The sequence below is a fragment of the Agelaius phoeniceus genome, chromosome 3, assembly GCF_051311805.1.
Source record: "Agelaius phoeniceus isolate bAgePho1 chromosome 3, bAgePho1.hap1, whole genome shotgun sequence".
NCBI lineage: Eukaryota > Metazoa > Chordata > Aves > Passeriformes > Icteridae > Agelaius > Agelaius phoeniceus.
Window position 1 is genome coordinate 104,061,544 of NC_135267.1, and position 22,457 is coordinate 104,084,000.

Sequence of the window (22,457 nt, forward strand, 5' to 3'; positions counted from 1 at the left end):
TTGGTGTCAACACAATGTGTGTGTGAAAGGCAATCAGAAGTTTTCTTGCAGAAGACCCGAGACACTCAAGCATCAATAAATTCCAAAATGAAGGGTTTGATCATAGCATTATAAACTTCCCACATGAACCATTTTGAATGACTGGAGGGTGACAATCTAAATATAAATGTAATTTCTTTTTTAAAACTGACTTCAGGCACATATATACAGCTTTGGTTGACTTTCAAGAGGAGTCTGTGGGAACATCTGACAGCAAAATTAAGTTATATGTTTCTTGTGGGAGTTTCGTTTCCTCCAAAAACAGCAAACGCCTTGATTCCCTGGCACTCAGATTTTTAAACCTGTAGTCCTAGCAGGATATGAACTGTTTTTAATTACCCTCAGTGACAGAATTTTGTCCTTTGAAGGAATCACTTGGGGCAAGGCATGAAGGAGGGAAGGAGAACAAGGACATTTAGTGCAGATGCGAGGGTGAGATTCATTTTTAGGGCTGGTGTGGCGATCAGCTCAGCCATGGGGGTTTTGGCACTGATTTCAGCAGGTCACAGGGTCACACACAGCTCTTGGATTAGCTTGGGAGAATAAAGCAGTGGGAAGGAAACAGAGCACTTGGAAGCAGGCAGAGGAATAAATGGGGTAAGATTCCAATTAAAGTGGATAAAAGCAAAGAGAAAAAGGGTGGGCATGGTGAGGGCTTTAATGACTTGTACAGCACATTCCAAGGGTATTTCAGGTGAAATCTTTTTTGGAACACTCATTCAAATAGCGTCACTTCCACCAAAATAACTGGTTACATGACTAGGGTGAGGTGGATTTTAACCTTTATATAATCTTCCTGTATAAATGCAACAGTTGCACAAAATGTACTTTTTGGATACGGTGTAGGAAGAATTGCAGAATCAGTCAGGTTGATGAAGACCTCTGAGATCATCCAGCCCAACTTTTGACTGAACACCACCATGTCAACTTGGCCATGGCACTGAGTGCCATGTCCAGCTGTTTCTTGAACACCTCCAGGGATGGTGACCCCACCACCTCCCTGGGCAGCCCATTCCAATGCCTGACAGCCCCTTCCATGAAGAAATTCTTCCCGATGTCCAGCATGAACCTCCCCCGGCACAACTTGAGGCTGTGTCCTCTACTCCTGTTGCTGGTTGCCTGGGAGAAGAGCCCAACCCACACCTGGCCACAACCTCCTTTCAGGGAGTATAGAGAGTGATAGGATCACCCCTGAGCTTCCTCTTCCCCAGGACAAACACCCTCAGCTCCCTTGGTCACTCCTCATAAGTCTGGGGATTTATCCTCTAGACCCTTCACCAGCTTCATCCTCTGGATTCACTCCAGCATTTTGAAGGTGTCAGTGTGTTTCTGGGTGTGTGTGACCAGGTGCCCACTGGAGATGGAAGGACAATGAAACCCAGTCCCAGGAAAAACCAGCAGCAAACAATCATCTCAGCCCGATGTCTGGAACCAGTGAAAACCCCGATAGACGATAAACCCCCAAATCTCAGTGCACAGTGTCTAATGACCCACCTGTAATGCCTCATCCCCTGAACACCAGCCCTGTGCAGGGCTCTTCTCGGGTTTCTGTGATTGAGATGACTCCTGAGGTATTAGAAAATCTTTTTTCCCAGCCCTGTGACCGAAGAAGCCGAGTTCTGCTTTTCAAGGTTGTTTTATTTTCTCTTATCTATAACATTCTTTCTCTGACCTGCTGAGATCTGTCCAGCAGGTTGGGTTGTGGCACAGTCACTGCCCTTGGGGTGGTGTTAACTTTTTATACTATGAACTACATGTACTTTATTTACAATAATTTTCCAATACCTATCACCTCTGTTAGACAGTCTGTATTTACTCTAAACCAGTCTAAAACTGTCACCATCACAGCAGAAGATGGAGGACAAGAAGAAGGAGAAGAAGGACAGGACATGCCCAGATTCCTCCATCTTGCCTCTTGAACCCCCAAATTCTAAAACCCCAAAATTCTACTTTTTCACCCTGTGACAACTTAACTATCATTCTACTCAAACTTTTGTGGCTTTTAAATCTTCACACAAGGTTGGTGATTGTTTCCAAGGGCTAAAATTGAAAGCATGGGTGTTTTTGACTCTGTGCCAAGGTCTCTGAGCCCCTTGCCAGGGTCTCAAATCACCCAGGGCAGCCAGAGGAATGTCCTGGGTCCTGAAAGGCCATGTCCCAGTGTGGCACAGCAGTGACATGCCAGCAATCAGCCTGGACACCGAGCTGGGAGCTGGAATGAGCATGGGACAAAATCCCAGTGACACCTTTGGGAACTGGAGGCAGCCCCATCATCCTGGTACTGTAAATATAAATGCAGCCCTTATGTGAGGGCTGGGTCCTGCTGTAATAAATTGGATTAAGGGCTATTTTTACATTCCTGCCTCTGGAGAGGTTTTTGGGGGCCTGGAGACAGATGCATGTCATGGCTGGGTACTGGCAGCCCTGTGTCCACCCCTAGAGGGGTCACCAAGGGTCTGAGCAAGCCAGCCCAGGCTTACCTGAGGGCAGCACAGATGAGCTTCCCAGCAGCAGCAGAAACAAGAGCAATCATCTCCCCTGAAATCATCTCACTGAACTTGCTGTCTTCTTCCAGCTCCTGACATGCACCAAGACTGGATGCTTTCACAGAGGCCTTCTGCCCACACCAGGACAAGCCACTCGAGAGACCTCAGGAGCAGCTGTGGGAGCTGCTGGTGCTGCTCATCCTGGTGGGTTTTCCCTTCCACTCATTTGCTTTGTTGCCTTCTTGGAGAGCAGAGCTCAGTGGATTTTTTTTCCCACAAGGAAATGAGCTGAAGTAGCTGGTGACTCCTCAGGGATATATTTGCGAATCAGGAAGGCACTTGAACAGTAACATCAAAATATAGTGGTGTAAAAGGGTAATTATTAAAACAAAAGATTTCTGATTTTCTGTAATTATGAATATCTACCAGATAAGTAGGATTTTCCCACCACAATCTTTATGGCTGGAACTGTGAAGAATTTGAAACAGTCTGAAAATCTTAACTTCTTTGAAGCATGGGAGACCCTGAATAAATCCCAGGGGAATTAGACTCCCAGCATAGCAATTTTGGGGACACCCACTATGAATGAAATGAGTGCTAAACAGCCAAAAAATTCCCTCTCCGCTTCACTGCTGGGCCCAGCATAACTTTTGGTGGCCACAACTCTTCCACCCCCTTATCCTTTCTGCTGGTAAATTGTGTGTGCTTTGGTGGGCAGGCGCTGGTTTTGTGTCTGGCTGGCCACTGCAGCAGCAGGTGCCATCCACAGCCTGTGCCCAGCACCAGCTCTTACTGGGGCTTGTTTTATTTAGCTGAGGAGATGGGGAGAGCAATGGGGCTTTGCCTGGGTTTATAAACCAGGAAGGTTTGCCCTCTGTGTCCATGTTACCTGGCAAGATTAACAAGCCTCCACGTTTGGGGCAGTGACATTTATCTGTTCACAGTGTGACTGATCTTTTAAGTGCCTTTCTAGTCAATATCAAAATTCCCAAGATTTATCTTAATACCTTGGACAGATGGCTTCTATTGATTAGAATGGAAGTTGTGGAGAAGGGATATATTGGGAGTTCCTTGTAACTGTTTACAGAGCAAACAGTTTCCATCTGCTCTCTATTTTATTGCAAAGCAAAGGATCACTCAGCTGCAGAATTGAACAGATGACCATGGGGTACATCAGAAGCACATCCCACCAGTTGTTATCCCTCCTGCCTTTGCTCCACCATACAGTTTACCCAGCATCTGGGGACTTGTGGGGTCTCCACATATGGCTCTGAGGTTTCCATTTCCAAGGGGGTCTCTCACCCAGGAGGTGCTTCTGCCTCACCTCCCACCCTCCATGCTCAGAAGAAAACACAGGAGCACTCACATGCACATCTCAGGTAACATTTTTTTCTCCTGTTTATTTCAAAAGTCTTTGCAGGAGCTTAACTGCAACATTCCAAACGTCACCTGGAATTTGACATCCTCCCAGATGTAGAGAATTTGTATTCCATCATGTTTCATGGCATTAAAAACACACAGGAATGTTCCCTGGACATGACCAGTGGGTTCTTCCATTGTCTCCTTAACCACCAGCTCTACACATCCTCTGCCAATTCCTCTGCACCGCTCTGCAAAGCAGCTGCACCTCAGCTGTCTCTGCCTCCTGGATCCATAACCATGTTTCTGTGAATGAAGGGGTGCCAAGCCCAAAATACCCATTTTTGTTTGCAAACTGGACATAATGAACCAGCAGAAACGTGATCCGCCTTTGATTGGCTTGTTTATGGCTTTTAGTCCTCTTCATTCAAAGATCTTACAGTGGAAAAATCCTGAGCTGACATCAAAAGTGGGACTGAATCATTAAGAGCACTCATAATTATGGTATAAGTTGGAGACTAAGTTCCTGTCAACCCAGGATTAAAGCATTTTTAATACTGACACTTGTTTAAATAGATTTCAATCTTGAAATTTATTCCACTTTAATGTTTTGCAAGGAAGTATTATCTGAAAGAGAGTAAAAATCTATGTTTTCCAATCAACAATTTACAGGAACTTATGTTTCTTCATTTCACCTCTTGGTAAACACAATCAAAATTGTGATGGAAAAATACATGCATCTCCTTTTGACTTCTAGCAGGCATTTAAGTCATTACATCTATTTAATTAGGCTATTTACTACCTGCAATTCAACCAAGTTACTCCAGATTCAAGCCACAGGAACAGTTGCTTCTTGGACCCTCCCATCTCTTTTGGTTTATTTAGGTAATCTTTGTGTGGTTCGGCTCTTTGGGAGTATGTTGGATGGTGTCAGGCACTGGGACCTCCTGCAGCTCTTTCTGGATGGCAAAATGTCCTTTTTTCTGACCAACACTCAGCTGAAATGTCTCTTGGTTGTTGAAAATGTCCCTGGCTAATACCCATATGCACAGTATGTGACAGTAAATTGCTTGTGTAACATTTGCTGCCATCCTCTGATTTCAGTAGCAGGGATGTGAAATGCCCCTAACAGTGTAGAAACAGATGCAGAAATTTGTTCCAAAAGTGCCATTTTGGTGCTGAAGCTGCCTGTAGGGCAATGTCCAGCACCCCAACCAACCATCTGGTTCTCTCCTGAACCCAGACTTCTCCCACTGCCATGCAAACATCGAGCTGCTGCAAACAGAGGCAGCTCTGCTCACAGCTTTTGCATGTGAGATCCTTACCACCACATTCACGATGATTTTGCTTGTCTGAAATGCTGATAATGGGTGTTTGGGTTTTCTGTTTGGGGTTTTTTCCTCCTTTTTTTGAAAACCATGACCACTTGAAGGTCAGCTGCCAAATGGACTGAACGATCAGTAGAGGAAAATTGAAAATCATAACATCTTGTGTGTAGGCTGTGAATAATGGGTAACACCCTTTTTGATCATTAAAACAGAAAATGATCTCTCTGTTTTCCACTGTTTTTAGCCCATTAAGAAGGCAGGGATAAGAGCACATTGCTGATGATTTGCACCACTCTCCTGGCAGTACAATCCCTGGCTGCAGACCAGGGGCTGGCAGTGGGATGGATCCCACCCTGGCAGGGGCTTGGCTGGAAGAGGCAGCTGTGCTTTGCCAAGACCTTCAGCTGCTCTCCAAAAACAACAGACACCCCAAAGCAGGGACATTTTGTGCACTTTCTGCTGGGGGCTGGACCAGTATTCAAGGTCCATGGGCAGGCTTAAATTTGGGGATGGAGGTAAGCCCACCCCTGAGTGCTGTGCAGACCAAGGCATGTCCTCAGATACATTTTGCTTTCTTACAGATAAAGAAAAGATAAGCCTTGCAAGCCCTGGAGCAGGCAGAAACCAAGGCTTTTCCCCAGAAGACACAGGTGCATTGAGCATTGGAAAAGAATGATAATTTTGTGACACATGCCTGAGCTTTGGGGTCCAATTGTATATTTTAGCACCTTACTTTCTGTTCAGAACACCACTTACTTTTGTTGATTCACTGTACTGGTAAGACAATTTTTCTTGTTTTCACTGATAAAGATCTCTTAGCAAATATAGCCAGACTCGGTAATTGATTCATCTTTTAATATTTATATATGCTGTCATCATATGGAATGTCTGAACAAATCTCTCTATCTGTTTTATGAGGAGAGAAGCATCACAGTAGGATTGCTGCTTTGCCAGTGCAGAGACACTGAAAAGAGCAAGCTGGAGTGTCCCAAACACTCCAGTTTCAGGAACAACCAAGGGTTCCAAGGTGGCCAGAACCAGGGACAGCCTAGCACAGGCTACAGCACTTTGCTGTGCTTCTCAAGAGAGGCTCAATGCCACATCCATTATCTTTTTTACTCTTTTAGTACTGGCAAACATCTCCTGCAGCTCAGCAAAGGGAACTGCCTGGATCCACCCAGCCAAACTGCTTTAACCACCCCAGTGCCACCTCCCAGCCACCAAACCAACCTCCAAAATAACATTGTTGTGTGTCAAGAGCCCATCCATCACCCTTGGCCCTGTAGCTGTGTGGCCTTTTTGATAAAAGTGGTTAGCAGCCAGTCGAGCCCTGTGATTTATGTTTCTTTGCTTGAATTGGAATTACATTAGCATGCCCTTGGTTTGCAATGGCCAAATAGGTACAAATATTCAGGTTTTGAAGGTTTAGACATGCAATTCTGTTTGCAGCAATCAGGCAGGTTCCATTTCAATCCCTCTAAAAACTCTATTCACAGGAGCAAATGTTCAGCATGGGGCTTTTTCCAAATGGGACTTACATACTTCTGACTTTAAGAATTTGAAACTAATTAGATAGAATGAGCAAATGAAATAGGCAAGTCCTCTTACATGAAACTGAATCATTGGCATCCTTCACAGAATTCATGTCAAGCAATTCTGTTGGTAGAAAAAATATTCAGCTTGCTAATTCCAGCCATGACGTAATTTACAATCAGATTCTAGATTTTACAAAACAATTTAAAAAAGAAAAACACTCAGAAAAGTGACTAATTTTGGTGGGTCTGGGAATATTTGCTGGTGTTCATATTTCAGCTATTTGCAATCAGTGCAAAAAGGAAAATCATACCAAACAGAAAACAGCACAGAACTGGTCATCCTTCTAGAATTCAATGCAGAAATGAGCAAATACCAAAGCCAGGGGAATCAGCTCCAGAAGTAAAATTTTGAGGTTTGTAGTAGGAGATAGCAAAGCCAGTTCAGCTAAAGATATCTACCAAGCTGTGCCCTTTCAAACAGAAACAAAATAAACAGGAATACTTTTCAACAGGTTATCTTGAAACTCAAGTAATTTAAATTGGCTGGAAATTTGGAATGAATATTTTTGCTGAGAGTATCCAACAAAGTAGAATCCTAGTGGACTAAAAATGGGATTGTATATGTAGAATTATAGCATTTTTATTTTTGTAAATAAACAGTGTTTACACACACAAAACCCCCCCACAAACAATCCCCAAACCATTTTTTAGATGTTGTGCTTTCAGATACTGAGGTTTTACAGTAAAACTGGAACTAAATTCTTGCACTGCCTGTGCAGCCCATGGATGATACTACAAGCAAAAATTTCCTGGATATAATTTTACTTGCATGGAATAGGAAATTATATGCATTGAGAAAACCTGGTGTTTGATTTGCACATTGTCAGAAATAGCAGTAATTTTTTCATGTTGTTTATGCATGTTATTATAAAAGCATTAATCTTGCATTGACTCACTGGCTTTAAAAAGTACTCTTACAGACTGCAAAGTACAAAAGGAATATGGAGATTTCTTTGTATTCCTTAGGTTTGCAAAAGCATCACCTGCTGAAAGTCTGATCCTGAAAACACTTGGGATGTTGAGGATAGGATGTTGGGATGTTACACACTTTCAAACCCAGCTACATCCTCATGCCAAGTCTGGGGTTGGGAGCTGGCTGGGACACAGCTGGGTGTGACACAGCCCTGGGACTAGGATGGCTTGGAGGCATGGGGGTCTGCACCTCTGACACACCCAAAGCACTGATCCATCACTGTCAGGGACCAGCACGGCTGCTTTCCCAGTAAAAGCTGGGCAACTGACTTGTGTGCTCCCTTTTCCCACAGGAAAAGGCATTTCTCACAAAAGACCTCTCTCCACGTTCCAGATGAGGTGGCTGAGCCCACGATGCCCCAGGAGCCCCCTGGGGGGTGGCAGTGTCACAGCCTTGTGTGACGAGGAATAAACACACGAGCAAATGCAAAGCAACGCTTTGGTTTTCTGCTGCATTTGCTGGAGAACACCTCTAAGCTCCTCCCTTTCCCCATGCTTTTCACTCCTGCTGTATTTTTCCCCCCTCATGCTAAATCACCAGACTTCTTTGGGTAATCTGCAATAAACTGTATCTGTATTTACTCCCTTTTTTTTTTTTCCCAGGGAAGGATGAAACACAATACATTTGAAGGCTGCATATGTGCAGCCCCACTTCAAAGCTGAACTACACCACTCTGGATCCTTAGAGTTGAAAGTTTGGAATTGATGTTAGACCTCTTTTTGCCTGTGAATAACGTAGGGCAATTGCATTTTGTTTTTGAGGGTTTAAAGAGATAATTTAATTAAAGGTGGATGTTACCCATTTAGCAGACAAAGAGAGAAAGAAAAAAGGTATGTGTGTTTATTGGTAGCTGCATTCAGACTGTGGCCATGTAAACTAAAGTCGTTTCCTTTCCTCAGTGCCATTGCTACACAATGCATTTATAATGCATAATGAACCACTTACTGTGTATGTGCTAACATGAATAGCCTTTGTGTCAAAGCTCAGTGGAATTGTCCATACTTTCCTTTATTTTCCAGAATGTAGTGCTTCTCTTTTCCTAGCATTCATGAAAGCATAATTTGAGCTCAAATATGGACATATTCACAACAACAAAAAAAAAAGATCAAAAATTGCATACTGATTGTGCAATGTGCAATGCACCCTTCATTATTTATTCTGTGTGAGTCAAGTAGTAATTTTTCCTAATTGAATTTATTATGTAACACAGCATTTATTGTATTATTTAAATGTAACACTGCAGACATGTGTTGGTTTGCAAAGGCACATTAGTAATCCAATTAGAGCAGCAGCCATACCCACAGATTTGCTAGGCTAGCAATCAGCAAAGTATGATTTTGTTGAGATTAGCTCTGAACATTCACTGCAATGATTTGCCACTGAATATTTTTCAAGTTAAAGGCTAGAAAAGTACTAAAATGTGAGAATGGTCTCATTGCTACAGCTAATTTCCATATAGTCATAAATTCATCCCACACTCGCAATCAGGTTTATACTGAGCCCACATGCCTGGCTGTATGACCTCCATTGCTGCTAAAGTCTTTCAACAGCAAGGCATGACTGAAATATGGGTAAATGGTCACAGTATACTCAAATTTTCACCCACAGAAAGCTGGGGAGGAGAAAAGACTGAGGGCCATGGCTGAAGCTGTGCTGGGACAGCAGCACTACACCAACAGGGGCATTTCTGGGTAGCCTGAGCATGGCACAGGGCACTCCCAGAGAGCTCAAGTGGGATTCCTGCCTTCCACCAGTAATTCTGGTTGCAATCAGGGCTGAACTGCCTAAAGAGCCTTTGGATGCATTGCTGCACTGCTTCTGCAGGGAGGCAAAGCACAGCCCTGTCCCTCAGACACTGCCCTCTGTGGCTGGGACTGCTCTGAACATCTACAGTGGTCTGGAGGACATCCTCTGCACTGCAAGCAAATCAAGAGCCATTTGAATTTTTTCAAAATGAGAACAGTGTTTGCAGATGGGAAGAAACCAATGAGAACCAGATGACATCTTGGTGTGACTCCAAACTTTGTCCAAGACACACACAGGGAAGACAGACTCCAAGAGGTCAATGGGATGACTTGCCAAATGCTACAGGTTTCACAAGAAATTATTCCTTGTGACTGCTCTGTGCTGACCTCCAGGGTTAAGAGAAGGTGTCACTTGAATTTGGTCATTATTGCCCATCAAATTTTCACCTAAATTTTAATTTCATCTGCAAGGTGTTGGTGCAGGTGCCGGGTGAACATGGGATCTCCTTTGTCCAAGCAGCTCACACCATTGCTGTTCTCACTAGGGGCCAGCTCACAGAGAAGTCCTAATTCCTGCAGCCTTCTGCTGCTCCTGAATGCTCTTCCCTGGCCTCAGGCAGCAGAAGACCAATCTGGGGGACAGGGTCTGAGCTCAGGTCTGTGCTGCCTGTAGGCTCAGCAGGCAGCTGGGATGTCTTGGTCTGTGTCAGTGAAGAGTTACTACTGCTGTTCTACAGGGTGGTGCAGAGGGGAGTGTACCAGGGAAGATGAACTTTTAAAATCTAATTCAACTGTACTGTTTCAAGTTTACCCATAATTATATTTGAAGAAAAAAAAAAAACCCAACCCATTTCAAGAATGTAATACAGCTCCCAAGTTACCTGAAAAGAAAGTGCAATCTAGTGCAGTGTGCTTTCACTTTCCCACTCTGCTCCTCTCGTTTCCTTCTGATTTCTTGTGCTTCAGTCTGTGTCCAGGTATTGCTGGTATCTGCTTTGTCTGTGAAAATGAAATACCAGGAGGAATTGCACTTGGTGCAACTGGTGCACGTTTAGGGGGTAATTCACCAATGGAGCAGGCTGCCCTGGGGAATCCACAAACAATGAAACAGGAGTTAGGTGCCCAAGCCTGGCAAGTTCAAATAGGAGTTGTCATTAAAAAAAAAAGCAAAAGGAAGAGCACAGTTGACTAGGAAAGACTGATCTCAAACCTCCTGTGTCCTTTTGGCTCATGTTTTCATGCACAGGGGTGATGGGTGCCCAGGTAGGGCTGGCAGACTGAAGAGTAGAGATGTGGAGCTTGGTTTCCATGCATCCTTGAAAAATGCTTCTGCTACTGAATATGAGGGAACTGTAAGGCCACCCTTCAGCAGATGCTTCCCAGTGAGAGCCAGGTCAGTAACTGTGCTCTGACCCTCCTATAAACTGAGCTTTGCTGAGCCAGATGGGTTTGGGGATTTTTACAGGACTTGGAAACGACCTGGTGGTCCCAGAGGCTGACTTATGTCAGCATCTGGGGATATGAGACCTGCAAGCAACAGGGCCACTGGTAAATAACTGGGCATGCACTTCCTCTGAGGCTAGAGAGAAGCAGAATGGAGATTATCAAGGACCTTGGGTGTAAGTAAACATTAGATCTAAGTGAACAGAGCAGCAATCTGATGCCCAAATTCCTTGAGATGCCCAGCTCTAGGAGCTGGTCCAGCTTCCTCTGGAGTTAATAGGAACTGCAAAGGGTCCTGCAAAAGCACCCTTGTGACTGATGGCACCAGAAAGACTTGGAAACATTTCAATCATGTTACAGCACACTGTGTGTCTGCCTTTGCCTGGACTCAGAAAAAGTACAGAGGAGGTATGTACAATTTTGTATTACTTCTCTGTATTTGCCAGGCTGGAATAAGTAGCTTGAAAACAATTCACAAATTTACATTTTAAAAAGGATTCTAATCATGGTTATAATATTTATCCTTTAAAACAACTCACTGAAAAAAAACCCCTTAATTTGCAAATTTGTTACCATAAAAATGAGAGTTCTTGAGCTCACAGAATGTTGATACATTTGAGCATGCTTTTATGAGCAAAATAATAAACAGGTAATTCTGCTGTGGCTTGGGGCCCTATCAGTTCAAATTCCTAAGTCCTTTGGGACAGAGCCTGTCTGCCCCGATTTATGTAATAGTTCTAATGAGTAATAGTGCCCATGATGACAAATGCACCAAAATACAACCCTAAGAGAGGTTAGGCTGCAAAAAAAGAGCAGGGTCCCATTCACACTTTTAATAAACAAACACATAAATCATCACAGTAAGAGATTTACCCATGGGGGTAATCCCAAGGGGAAATAACAAATTTTCATTCTTTTGGTTCCCTGCCTGTGCAGTTTCCCTTGCATCTCTGGAAGGCACCTGCCTGAACTGGGTCTTCCAGCAGTCAGAGCTTTTTCCAGACTGTGACCTGTCCCTGTACATCCTGCCTAAATTTATCCTTCAGTGGCCTTCAAAAGGAGCACCAAGCACCCCTTCCTGCCTCCTTAAAGAGGAGGAGTGCACAGACAGGAAGGCACTCAGACAGATGGACCTTGAGGAGTCTCTCTGCCACCAAGAAAGGTCCTACCTCTTGAGTGCAGCCCCTACCATACCACAGAATCTTAAGTGTGAGTCTGTGCCAGCTGGAAACACATTACAATCATCACTGCTTGTTTCTGGCCAAACACATCTTGATAAAAGCTGTGACATTTACAGAGTGATACAGACCCACGTGTGATGGTTTATCTGCAGCTCTGATTTCTTTTCATCAGGAGAAAGGATACATTCACCACCATAATTCAGCTGGCAGGCTCAGGTGTGCAAAACCTCCAATTTAAATTTGTTTTTCCAAGGGTAAATTCCAAAACATTTTTCACTGCTAAAAATTTAAAAGAAAGCAAAAATTATGGCTACTCCAAACTCCAAACAAAACAAAGTAAATAGAGTAAAATATCTATATAAAATTTCATGGAAATATTTTCAAACATTTCTAATATTCCTATTTTTTGTTCATCAGCTTGTTCAATTTATTCAGTGACCAACCTACTACTCATGGTCTTGCCTACAATTTTCCAGTAAGTTTCTAAGAGAAGGCTTCTCAAAATATAAGCTTATTTCTTGCTTGGAATCAGCAGAAGCCTTTTTTATTATCTTCACAGTGTAGTAGAGAGAATTTAGAGAAATGATCCAGAGCTGTGCATGCATTTTTGAAAGAGGTTTGCAGCAAATCCTCTGCACCCACTTGTCATGCTAAACTACACACTCTAGATCAGGTTTGCTTTTGGCTCTTCAGAGGTTTGGGCTAGCACAGGTTTAATATGGCTTAAGATGGTAGCAGCAACAGCCAAAGGCCAATTTATGACTTGGTATCAACATTTTGAGGGAAGCCAGCTTCTGGGGGAACTCCAAAGCAATGCCCTTCTTCTGTACAACCTGCACAGTCAGATTTCTGGGAAACAAGTACAGGATTGGGGCCCTCAGAGAATTGTAAGGAGATGATTTGCATGAATCTCTGCAACAACACTGCAGAAGATGCAAATTTATGACAACAAGAGAGCCTACATTCATTTTAGTAACTCATTTCAACGAGAAACTAAGGAAGTAAGCATTTTTGAGATGTCAAACATTTGACACCAGAGGTGCATATGGGCTTCTCTTGCATTAAACAAAGTCAGTTCTGAAGATGACAACTGCCTGTTTTCTGTTATTCAGCACGTAGGAACAGTTCTGCACACTTTAACATGGTCCTTGATAATCCCCTGGCTTTTAAGAGTTAGGTGGCAGGTGGTCTTTCAGACAAGCCTGGCTAAATCCCATCATTTGTAGGAGGGGAGTTCAGCCCATTCCATCCTCTGCCACTGAAGCCAGTGGGATTACTGAGGTGAAGCACAGCCACCCTAAAGCTGGTGTGACAACAGCCACCTACGTGTATGTCATACAAAGGCCTGCTACGAGGAATTGCTGAAGAGCATTGAGGCTCAGGACCAGATCCAGACTTCAGCAAACTGGGAGATACTGGTTAGACAAAACTTACCAACCCCATGTTTGAATCTGGAGTGCAACTTGCCCGTTTTATGCCTTTTAACACAGTTTGGGTTCAGGCGCTGTTCTGAAGAAGAACATATTGGTTTTGACACCATCCTAGCCATGCATACCATCCTCCTGTAATTGCACCAGATTCTGCATCAAAGACATCCAAGTCTCATTAAAAACCCCCTTAGGGGAAAACTATAACATAATGGTTAAGATCTCACTGCATATTAGAGAAAACTTATAAAACCCCCAGAAAGTAAAATGCTGAACACCCAATGAATACCAAGGCTGTCTCTGAAATGTAAAACTTTCCAGTAGCTTACAGTGGCACCTCCACCCTAACCACCATTTCATTTTTATTTTAAGAAACAAACGGAATTCCAAAAGCTCTACCTAGAATCACTTGTTTCTGCCAAGCGGTTGTTCATGATGGCCAGAGCCCCCACCCCCGCCGAGAAACCGTTCTGTCTCGTGTTGATACAGACATTCCTCGGGTACCCGTTGGCCGTCTCGGACAGCTGCTTCTGCAGGATGGCCAGGGAGACTTTGCTGGACGCCGTGAGCTCCCTCATGGAGATCATCTCCCCAGAGAGCCGCCTGCCCTCGGTGTCGCTGTCGTACTGCCCGTCGGCGTCCCTGGCCACGTTGTGGCGGCGCAGGCGGGCCCCCGGGGTGATGGCGTTGCGACGGCTGAGGCGGGTACTGGATTTATGGCACTTTGGGCAACATCTGCATTCGAATTTTTTCAACACCCAGTTCAAAATTTGTTTGATTACGATCGAGATGACATTAAAAAGGGAGTATATGCAACATACTCCCATTAATATAAACATGAAGTTCCCGAATCTGTATAATCCCTGATGCTGGTACACAGCGTTTTGGTTGCTTACCAAATCTCCAAAGCCGATGGTGCTGAAGGTGACAAAGCAATAATACAAGGAGTCAACGTAGTTCCATCCTTCCACTGCCGTGTACATGGCCGAGGCGCAGCAGGAAAGGGCGATAGCAAAAATTCCCAGGATCAGCATCACATGATAAACGGACGGCTTCCAGCCCACGAGGCTGCCCACCCCGGACACGGCCGGCCCCTTTCGGAAGTTGGGAGGTAGGAGACCACTCCTTCGCAGCTGCCTCTCGTAGCACGCCTTCATGATGAATGCCAGCAGGGAGATGATGCGCTCCAGGAAGAGGTTGAAGAAGAGGATGGTCCCGGCACAGCCAAAAAGGCCATAAACGATGAGGAACACTTTTCCAGCCACGGTTGCTGGTGTGGTCATTCCAAAACCTACAGTGTGGAGATAAACAGGCAACATTAATCACACATGTTTTTGTGGTAAGCTCGTGATATATGTACCTTAACAAGGCTCCCATCTCACTGGACAAAAGGAGTGCTAAGTCAGCTTAGGCCAACACAAAACCGAGTTTGGTAAAGAAGGAAGAAGGCACCAAAAGTTCAACAAGATGACTAAAACTCAAAAGTGAGCAAAAAAATCCTTGCAAGATGAAAGGATTAATATCTGTATTAACAGAGCAACATCGCTCGAAATGCAGGTGGAAGACTCACTGAGCCCAAACCTTTTCAAGGTGGGATGAGTGAAGAGGCCATTTCCCTGCTCCCACATGTGTCAGCCATCACGACCTGATGGAAAATTTACACTCTCTGCTCACAAGCTGTAACCCAGTGTAACATTTTTGTTATAGGGGTCTGATTATACCATTCCCACTGAGAAGATGGAAGTTTTCAGGTTGTATAACAGGAAAAAAAAAACAACCACCTCCCAAATATTGAATACTGTTTTAAAAATAACAGCACTTTTAAGTCTTTTCCAAATCCCAGCTGTGACTAGCCCACCTGGTATCATCACAGAAGGAAAGGAAAAGCCATCACGTCACAGAGCTGCCTGGCAGACTGGGGGCACTGGGAACTTGCACATGGATAATTACAGCAGGGAAAAACACTTCTGCACAGTTGAACAGAAAAATCAGAGTATACAAACTCTGGAAAGATCCAGCAACAATATTAATGCAACTCCTCTTTGTATGAATTACTTATTGTAATATTACTTATTATAACATTACTCATACACAAAGTTTTATAAGTAAGCACTAATGCCTTGTAGCTAACAGATGGTTAAATAACAGCAAAATGAACTTAAATTTGCATGCAAATAAATACAGAAAGTTTACTCCATGTCATTTGCTGATACCAGTTATCTTATGAAAAAGATTACCTACATTTCACATCCTATCTCAAGAAGAGTCTTCTGAAACTCAGTTCTGCAGGTATTGGCTTTTTTCTGCTATTCTTCCCTGTAAAAACACTTGGTGACTCAGGCAAAAAACATTGACAGGATTGAGGTGACTGCTTATGTCCCATGAATAAATAACCACATCTAATCTAAATTAAAGTTTTGTGAAAAATCCACATTCCAAAATTTCATTGCTATACTGTTCAACCAAAATACCCAGCAAGTAATATCTTCAAGGAGGTAAATATCAACACCAGACTATATAAACAGAAGTCTGTGAAGGAAAAGCATAGAGCATAATGAAATCATTACAGAGCATAAAGGAATAATTAAATCCAGTTTATTACCGTAACACACCTTTATAAACAGCAACAAGATAATATTGCCTATATAAAATGAGTTGAGATTGCTGCTTGAAGTCTCTTGATCTATTTTTGCAATGGCTGAATTTTTCTGGCTAGTTTATCTGTGCTCCCTTCCTACTGTGTTGATAGAGAATTTCCCACTGGTTGACAGAAGAATGTAAATGCTCATGACAAGTAAACTCAGATGTATCTTTTCAGTGACGTGAAGATGAATGAGGGAAGAGATGGTCCTACTCTGGCAGGCTCAGAAACAGCTGTGTGCCAGCAAGTCAGCCCATACCTCACAATCTGAGTAACTTGATCTAGTGAAAGGTGTCCCTGCCCATGTGAACAGATAACCTTTCAACTCCCTTCCAAGCCAAACCATTCTCTGACTTTATGATCAAAAACATCACTGTAAAAAGAGTATTTTGTGTAAGAGTCAGTGAAAAACTTGCCCAGTATTACCAGAAAATATTACCAAAGAGGTCATAACATATTGCTTTCTGGACCCACTGTCTTCTCTCCACTTTGCAGTGTTAGCAAGACCACCTTTGAGAGCAGACCTCACAAAGCCTCCCATGGGCTCTGGGAAGTTCTCAGTTCCTTCTTCTCTGTGGGATGGACCTGTTCTCTGGATTGGGCTGGCTGCTAGCAGGACTCCTCTCATTTGATGATGCATATCCAAAAGTGCCTGGTCCTCAGAAGGAGCTGGGGAGCCTGTTGTGGTTGCCAGCTAGGGATACACAGCCAACTTGTTATGGAGAAGGCATCTGTTTGCCTGTGCCTTGTCAGCAAAGCACTTAAACATGTGCTTCACAGCAAGCATGTGAACATCACCATCAAAATAAACGGGTTTATTGTCACACATATGGCTAGACACATTTATTAATTAGCAAAAAAAAAGGAGATAGCAACAGTTTGGATCAAGCTGTAAATGTGCTGAAGCCTCTTACTATTTTCTGGTGATCATTCAAGAGAGGTGATGAAGTTTTATATTTTTGATGCTGTTTGTTTCATCAAGATTTTCTGAAGCAAAATGCTTCCAAAATTCAGTATGTAGCTAGGCAAGGTGAAAGGGCCCATCACAGCAATGAGAATGCTAAGAAATACATAAAACAGGCAAAAAATGAGGCTAGGCAAACAGTGAGTCATTTAGGTTGGAAAAGACCTTTAAGACCATTGAGTCCAGCTGCTACCCCAGCACTGCCAGGCCACCACTAAAACACATCCCTTAGGTCACAGCTGGCTGAGGGAAGCAGGCACGGGCTCTTCATGCAGGGTCTTCCTCTGCCAGCTGTGTTTGTCCCTTGGTGTCACCCCCAGCACGAGGAGTTGGTCCTGGTATGTTCTGACCCTCATCCCTGAGCTCAGCCCCTGCCCAAGGCTAAGAACACCCAATGCCTGGATGAAGCAAACTCATCAAGAACTGCCTATGAGTCCAACACAGTACAGGGAAAAAGCACAACAGGGCTTTGTGCTTTTCATGGCCCTGAGACACATCTCACAGGTGCCTTGGGGTTGACCTTGTGTGGCTCAGATGCAATATCTGAACCTCCCTCAGGCCAATTCTGTCCCACCAGCTCAGATACAAGCTCTAGTGCAGCATTAATTTCAGCTGGCTGATATTTCTCCTTCCCAAAGAGAATTAGCAGAGATGAGCTGATAAAAACCCTCTTCAGCAGTCTCTCATGGTTAAGTGCTGGCATTTAATGAGACCCTCATCCTGACTTGCATAACAGGTTTGTGGTTACAATTCTGCTCATCTGGAGCTTTAAATTACTTAAGCTGGGGATGGATTCAAGAGGTAGAACAGATGGACAAACTTGTGACATATGCTTCCTGTTGCTCTTGCTTTCTTTTCTTTTACCCACTTTCTTATGAGTAAAAGATGGTTGATGCCAGAAGACAGAGAGGAATAGCAGCTTTAGTACTTGTGAGCTCTTCTCTCAGTCAAATTACTTTGGCAATTGCCTTGTCTTACTACATTTTGAGATTAAAGGGGGTGACAGTTTTGCAGTAAAGGATGTTTTTACTCAGAGATGCAATAAAGTTTTGGTCACTTCAAAAACTGAACACAAGGAAGTCACAGAAAACAGCACAAGAAAGGGCATAATGTGTCCCTGTCCCTTCCAGCCATCCTAGTTCTTTTTATAAGCCACAGGACTTCACTCACACAGGAGGTCAGCATGCTGGAGCAGTCATTTGAAATCCCAGAGTGAAACAGCACTTAGATCATCAGAGCACATCACCTCTATACTACTATATAACAACCATGTAGTTATATTTAAGGAAATCAAAAGAAACTTAAAATGGTTGAAAGTAACTTTTTAAACAAATGGCTCCTCAGAGACAACAGAAACAACTATAACCAGAATGCTGCTTCCAGAGGGAAAGAAGTTTTTGTAACATAAAGGCTAAGAGATGGTGGTTACAGAACACAGAGAAACAAAGAGCTACCAATTCTCATGTTTTCCTGCTTCCTGTCTTTTTCACACTTGCTTTACTTCATAGCTCTCCAATAGTCCTAGCTGGTCTGGACTGACACATAAACCACAGTATACACATATATAGGAACAAACATCCTGCTCTGAATTCCATGTTTGGGTTCTGGTGCTTCCTTCCACCCTTTCCCACCTGTTAGCATTTCATCATTATTTCCCCTGAGAATCACACCTGTATATTCCACAACTGCCTCTCATTTATTCTCTAGCTCCTTACCACCCAACATCCAGAAACTGTTGCCTTGGATACAGGGTCACAGCTCAGAGCTGACAAAACTGCTGCATCCAGAGCTTTTACCCAAGGAGCGGGAATACAACGAGTCAATTCTTCCAACTTCTGCATTTCCCGACTACAAATGAAAGACTTACTTTCCCTTTAATATCTTTCTCAACCTGCTTTACTAAAATACCCCTCTCTGGGCTCAAACAGTAAATTATTTTAGAGCTTTTTTATTGCAAAGCCTTTAATATAGAAGATGCTGTAAAATCCCACTTGATCTTATTTAGATTACTATCTGCAAACACCTCCTGAACAGCAGTGGTGTGTGCAGCACTGTGTGAATTAAGATCCCTTAAGCTGGACCTGTGCTATTTCTGAATAAATGAGATACAACTGCAGTTTTTAGGGCTGGCCTAACCTGTATCATACACAAGCTTGCAGTCCTTGGTTACCCATGTACTGGGGCAGATTTTCCATGGAGAAAATACTGAGTGACCATGCAAATAAGGACTGACTTCCATAATCATTCTCTCTATCCATTCATCCAAGAAAGAGCACCATGATGAGCCCAATGAATGTAGTTAAAATGTAGCCTCTGCTGGTGCTCCTTGTTTCATTTCCACCTGAAAAACATCAATCAGTTGTTTGAGACAACTGCTACTCAAAGGGAGCCACGCTGGCAGAACAGAGCCAGGAGATGATTAATTGAACTTGAAGGAGTTGCAAAGAGCTGCAGGTGACCATTAGAGGCTTTCTACAGTACCAGTTTTATTCTATTTACACACAACAGTGATCAGGTTATTGGTTATCCAAAGTGCTGTGATGCCTTAGTGAACACCAGAATCAATCACCCTTGGCACTCCTGTGCTGGCCATGCTTTAAACCACAGGCTAAAAGGTCATGGCCACACATTCATTCCTCTTTGATGTATGTTGGTTTTAACAAGAGATGATAGAATTGTAAGGAGGGTGAAGAGAGGACCCCAAAACCTGAGGAGAGGTTGGCATGTGTGAAACAGCCAATGTATTTAGGGTGAAGGATATGCTGGACTGAGAGGAGTAAGGGTGAGGTTTCACCTCAGGAACCTCAACTGTTGCCACCTTGATGGGGTCCAAGGCACTGGGGGTGATCCCAAAGAAACCTCAGGGAAGGAGAGAGGAATAACCTCCTCAAAACCTGGCTGCTCAGGAATGTTTAACTTCTCCTCCTGGCAGCAGGTTTCCCAAGGGTGTTTTTCTAAGCTGACATCTTCTAGCTGAGCTTTCCAAGAAAGATCTTCAGTCTCTAGTGGGTACTTAGCAGGCACAGTAATCAGCTCAAGTGGCCTAACTTTTGTATGTTTGAGTGATACATGGCCCTTAAAAAGATAAACACTGGGGCTTCAGCTTCAGCACCAGCAGCAGTACTCCTGCTCTGTTCACTCAGCAGAAGTAGGAAAGCTTTTTTCCTCAGCTGAACTGCAGGTTGCCCTTGCTGTGTACAGCCTGCAAAGGAAGTGCACATCAAAGACCAACCAAACAAGCCCACCCTTGCTCACTATAGATGCCATTATCCTGAAGACAAAACCCAATAAATACAGAAGGAGGTCTGCTGGAGCTGCTTTGGCACAGAACCAAGCCAAGGAAGAAGCAGAAGTGTCTCTAAAGCAGTTTTATGCTTCCCTGGCTGGGGCCAGCTGCTCTTTATACACCTTGTACAAGCAAATGGGGACTGACTTGTGCCAAGCCATCAGTGTTGCCAGCTGAGCAGCAGCTCTGGCCCAAGGTCCTGCTAAGCAGGCCCCCCTGAAGAGGGAATACATGGGGAGAGTCACAGGCTTGAGACTCAAAATCTTTGGCAAGCTTATGTTCAGTTTTCTGCCTAATCCTACTGCGACAGAAGATGGTTTTGAATGAGGGACAGGGAGCCTCCCCTAAAAGGAGATGGTGGAGAATAAAGATCAGAGAAGGATGAAAATCAGGAGCAGGAATTCAAATTACACAAAGAAAAAGAAAGTCAAGACCTAAAAGCTGGCACTATTCTTGCTGAATTGACTTTAAAGGGATGGATGTGTCCTGTGGCGTGACAATCTCCCTTCTTTATTAACATGTTGTCCATAAACTTTCTTTCAATACTGAAGGTTTTATTGTTCTTATAAATAATAGAATCTTCTTGTCTGCTAAACTCTTGGGGCCAGTCTATGGTTTACAATCATAAAAATCAAGACTGAAATTATTTTCTTCATTTTATGCTGCCTTTCTTGGACGAATCTTCAGCAAGATGCCGCTAAATGTCCTCCAGTTTGTCAGTTATCCTGCCCCCTTGGCACAGCCAAAGCACCCTAATGGCTTGTTAAAACAGAAAGAATATGGGCTGGTGTTGCTTAAATTAGTCCTAAACCACCTCACAAAGGAGGACTTCCAGAAAAAGGAGATGAGAGCAGGATGTTCTTCCCTTTGGTGGCAGCCTGTCTCCTTGTACATTGATCTAAACCAGCCCAGAGCTGCTTCCTGTGGCTGCCTCCACTCTGATGATTGCAGGGTCCTGTCTCTGGCTTGTTTTCTTTTCTTATCCTAACAGCTGGGGAAAACCATTTTGCTATAATCTTCTCTGAAATGGTGGTGGTGATAATAACAGAAAAATATATCCCACATGCTCCACAGTTGTTTGACAAAGTTGTATCACTGTGAGAAAACCCCTCTCCTTTGCACTACAGGCTCAGGGTCTTCACACTGTCACATTAGCAGGTGTCAGGGAGGGCATCAAACCCCTGCTCATGATCCAGGCTGTGTGAACAAGCATCTGCCTTGGCTCACTGCACTGCCCAGAATCACCTAAAGCACAGGGGTGTCACTGTCATGTTTTCTGGAAAAATCCCTTTGCCAGGATTTCTTCTCCTGGGAAGCTGAGAAGCCTCAGAGAAAAATGAAAACAATAATTATCTGACCTGCTTCTCCTGTGTTTTGCTGCTTTGGAATGTGTTTGGAGATTGTTTACCAACAGGTGATTGTTTCATTGGTTTCATGTGAATTGTTTTTACAATGACTAATCATGGTCAGGCTGTGTCAGGACTCTGGAAGGAGTCACCAGTTTTCATTATTATTCTTTGTAACATTCTGTCTGTGTCCTTTCTCTATTCTTTAGTAAAGTTTTAGTTTAGTATTCTTTAATATAATATAATATCATAGAATAATAAATTAGCCTTCTAGGAACATGGACTCAGATTCATCAATTCCTCCTTCATCCTGGGGACCCTGAAAATACCAGACAGGGGTTTCTGCAACACCACCAGACACAGGAAACACCCCTGCATTTAGAGTAACTGCTTTAAAAAACACACAGAAAACAAAAGCATGGTAACCAGGAAATAGATGAAGTGTGGCTCAGTAACCATGGATATACACAACAGTGGAGCTCATGGACCCCAAGAATCACCAATTCCTTCTTGCTCTTAAGATCTATCCCATCTCTGAAGCAATTCTCTGCCACCTCCTCTGACCTTCCTACAGTCTTCATGCAGCTGATGATTCTAGGTGAATATTGTTCCAAAAGTAGATTTCTGTTGCAATCATAATTTCT

At 43.5% G+C, this 22,457-nt stretch overlaps 1 protein-coding gene across 1 annotated transcript in view; it reads right to left on the reverse strand.

The window, feature by feature from the left end:
- Positions 1 to 3,905: 3,905 nt before the first annotated feature.
- KCNK12 (potassium two pore domain channel subfamily K member 12) overlaps positions 3,906 to 22,457 on the reverse strand; it is a 28,715-nt gene continuing 10,163 nt past the window's right edge. The window contains exon 2 of the mRNA XM_054630517.2: positions 3,906 to 14,867. Coding sequence (XP_054486492.1) covers positions 13,972 to 14,867 — 896 coding nt within the window. The 3' untranslated portion in view covers positions 3,906 to 13,971. The remainder of the gene's footprint in view (positions 14,868 to 22,457) is intronic.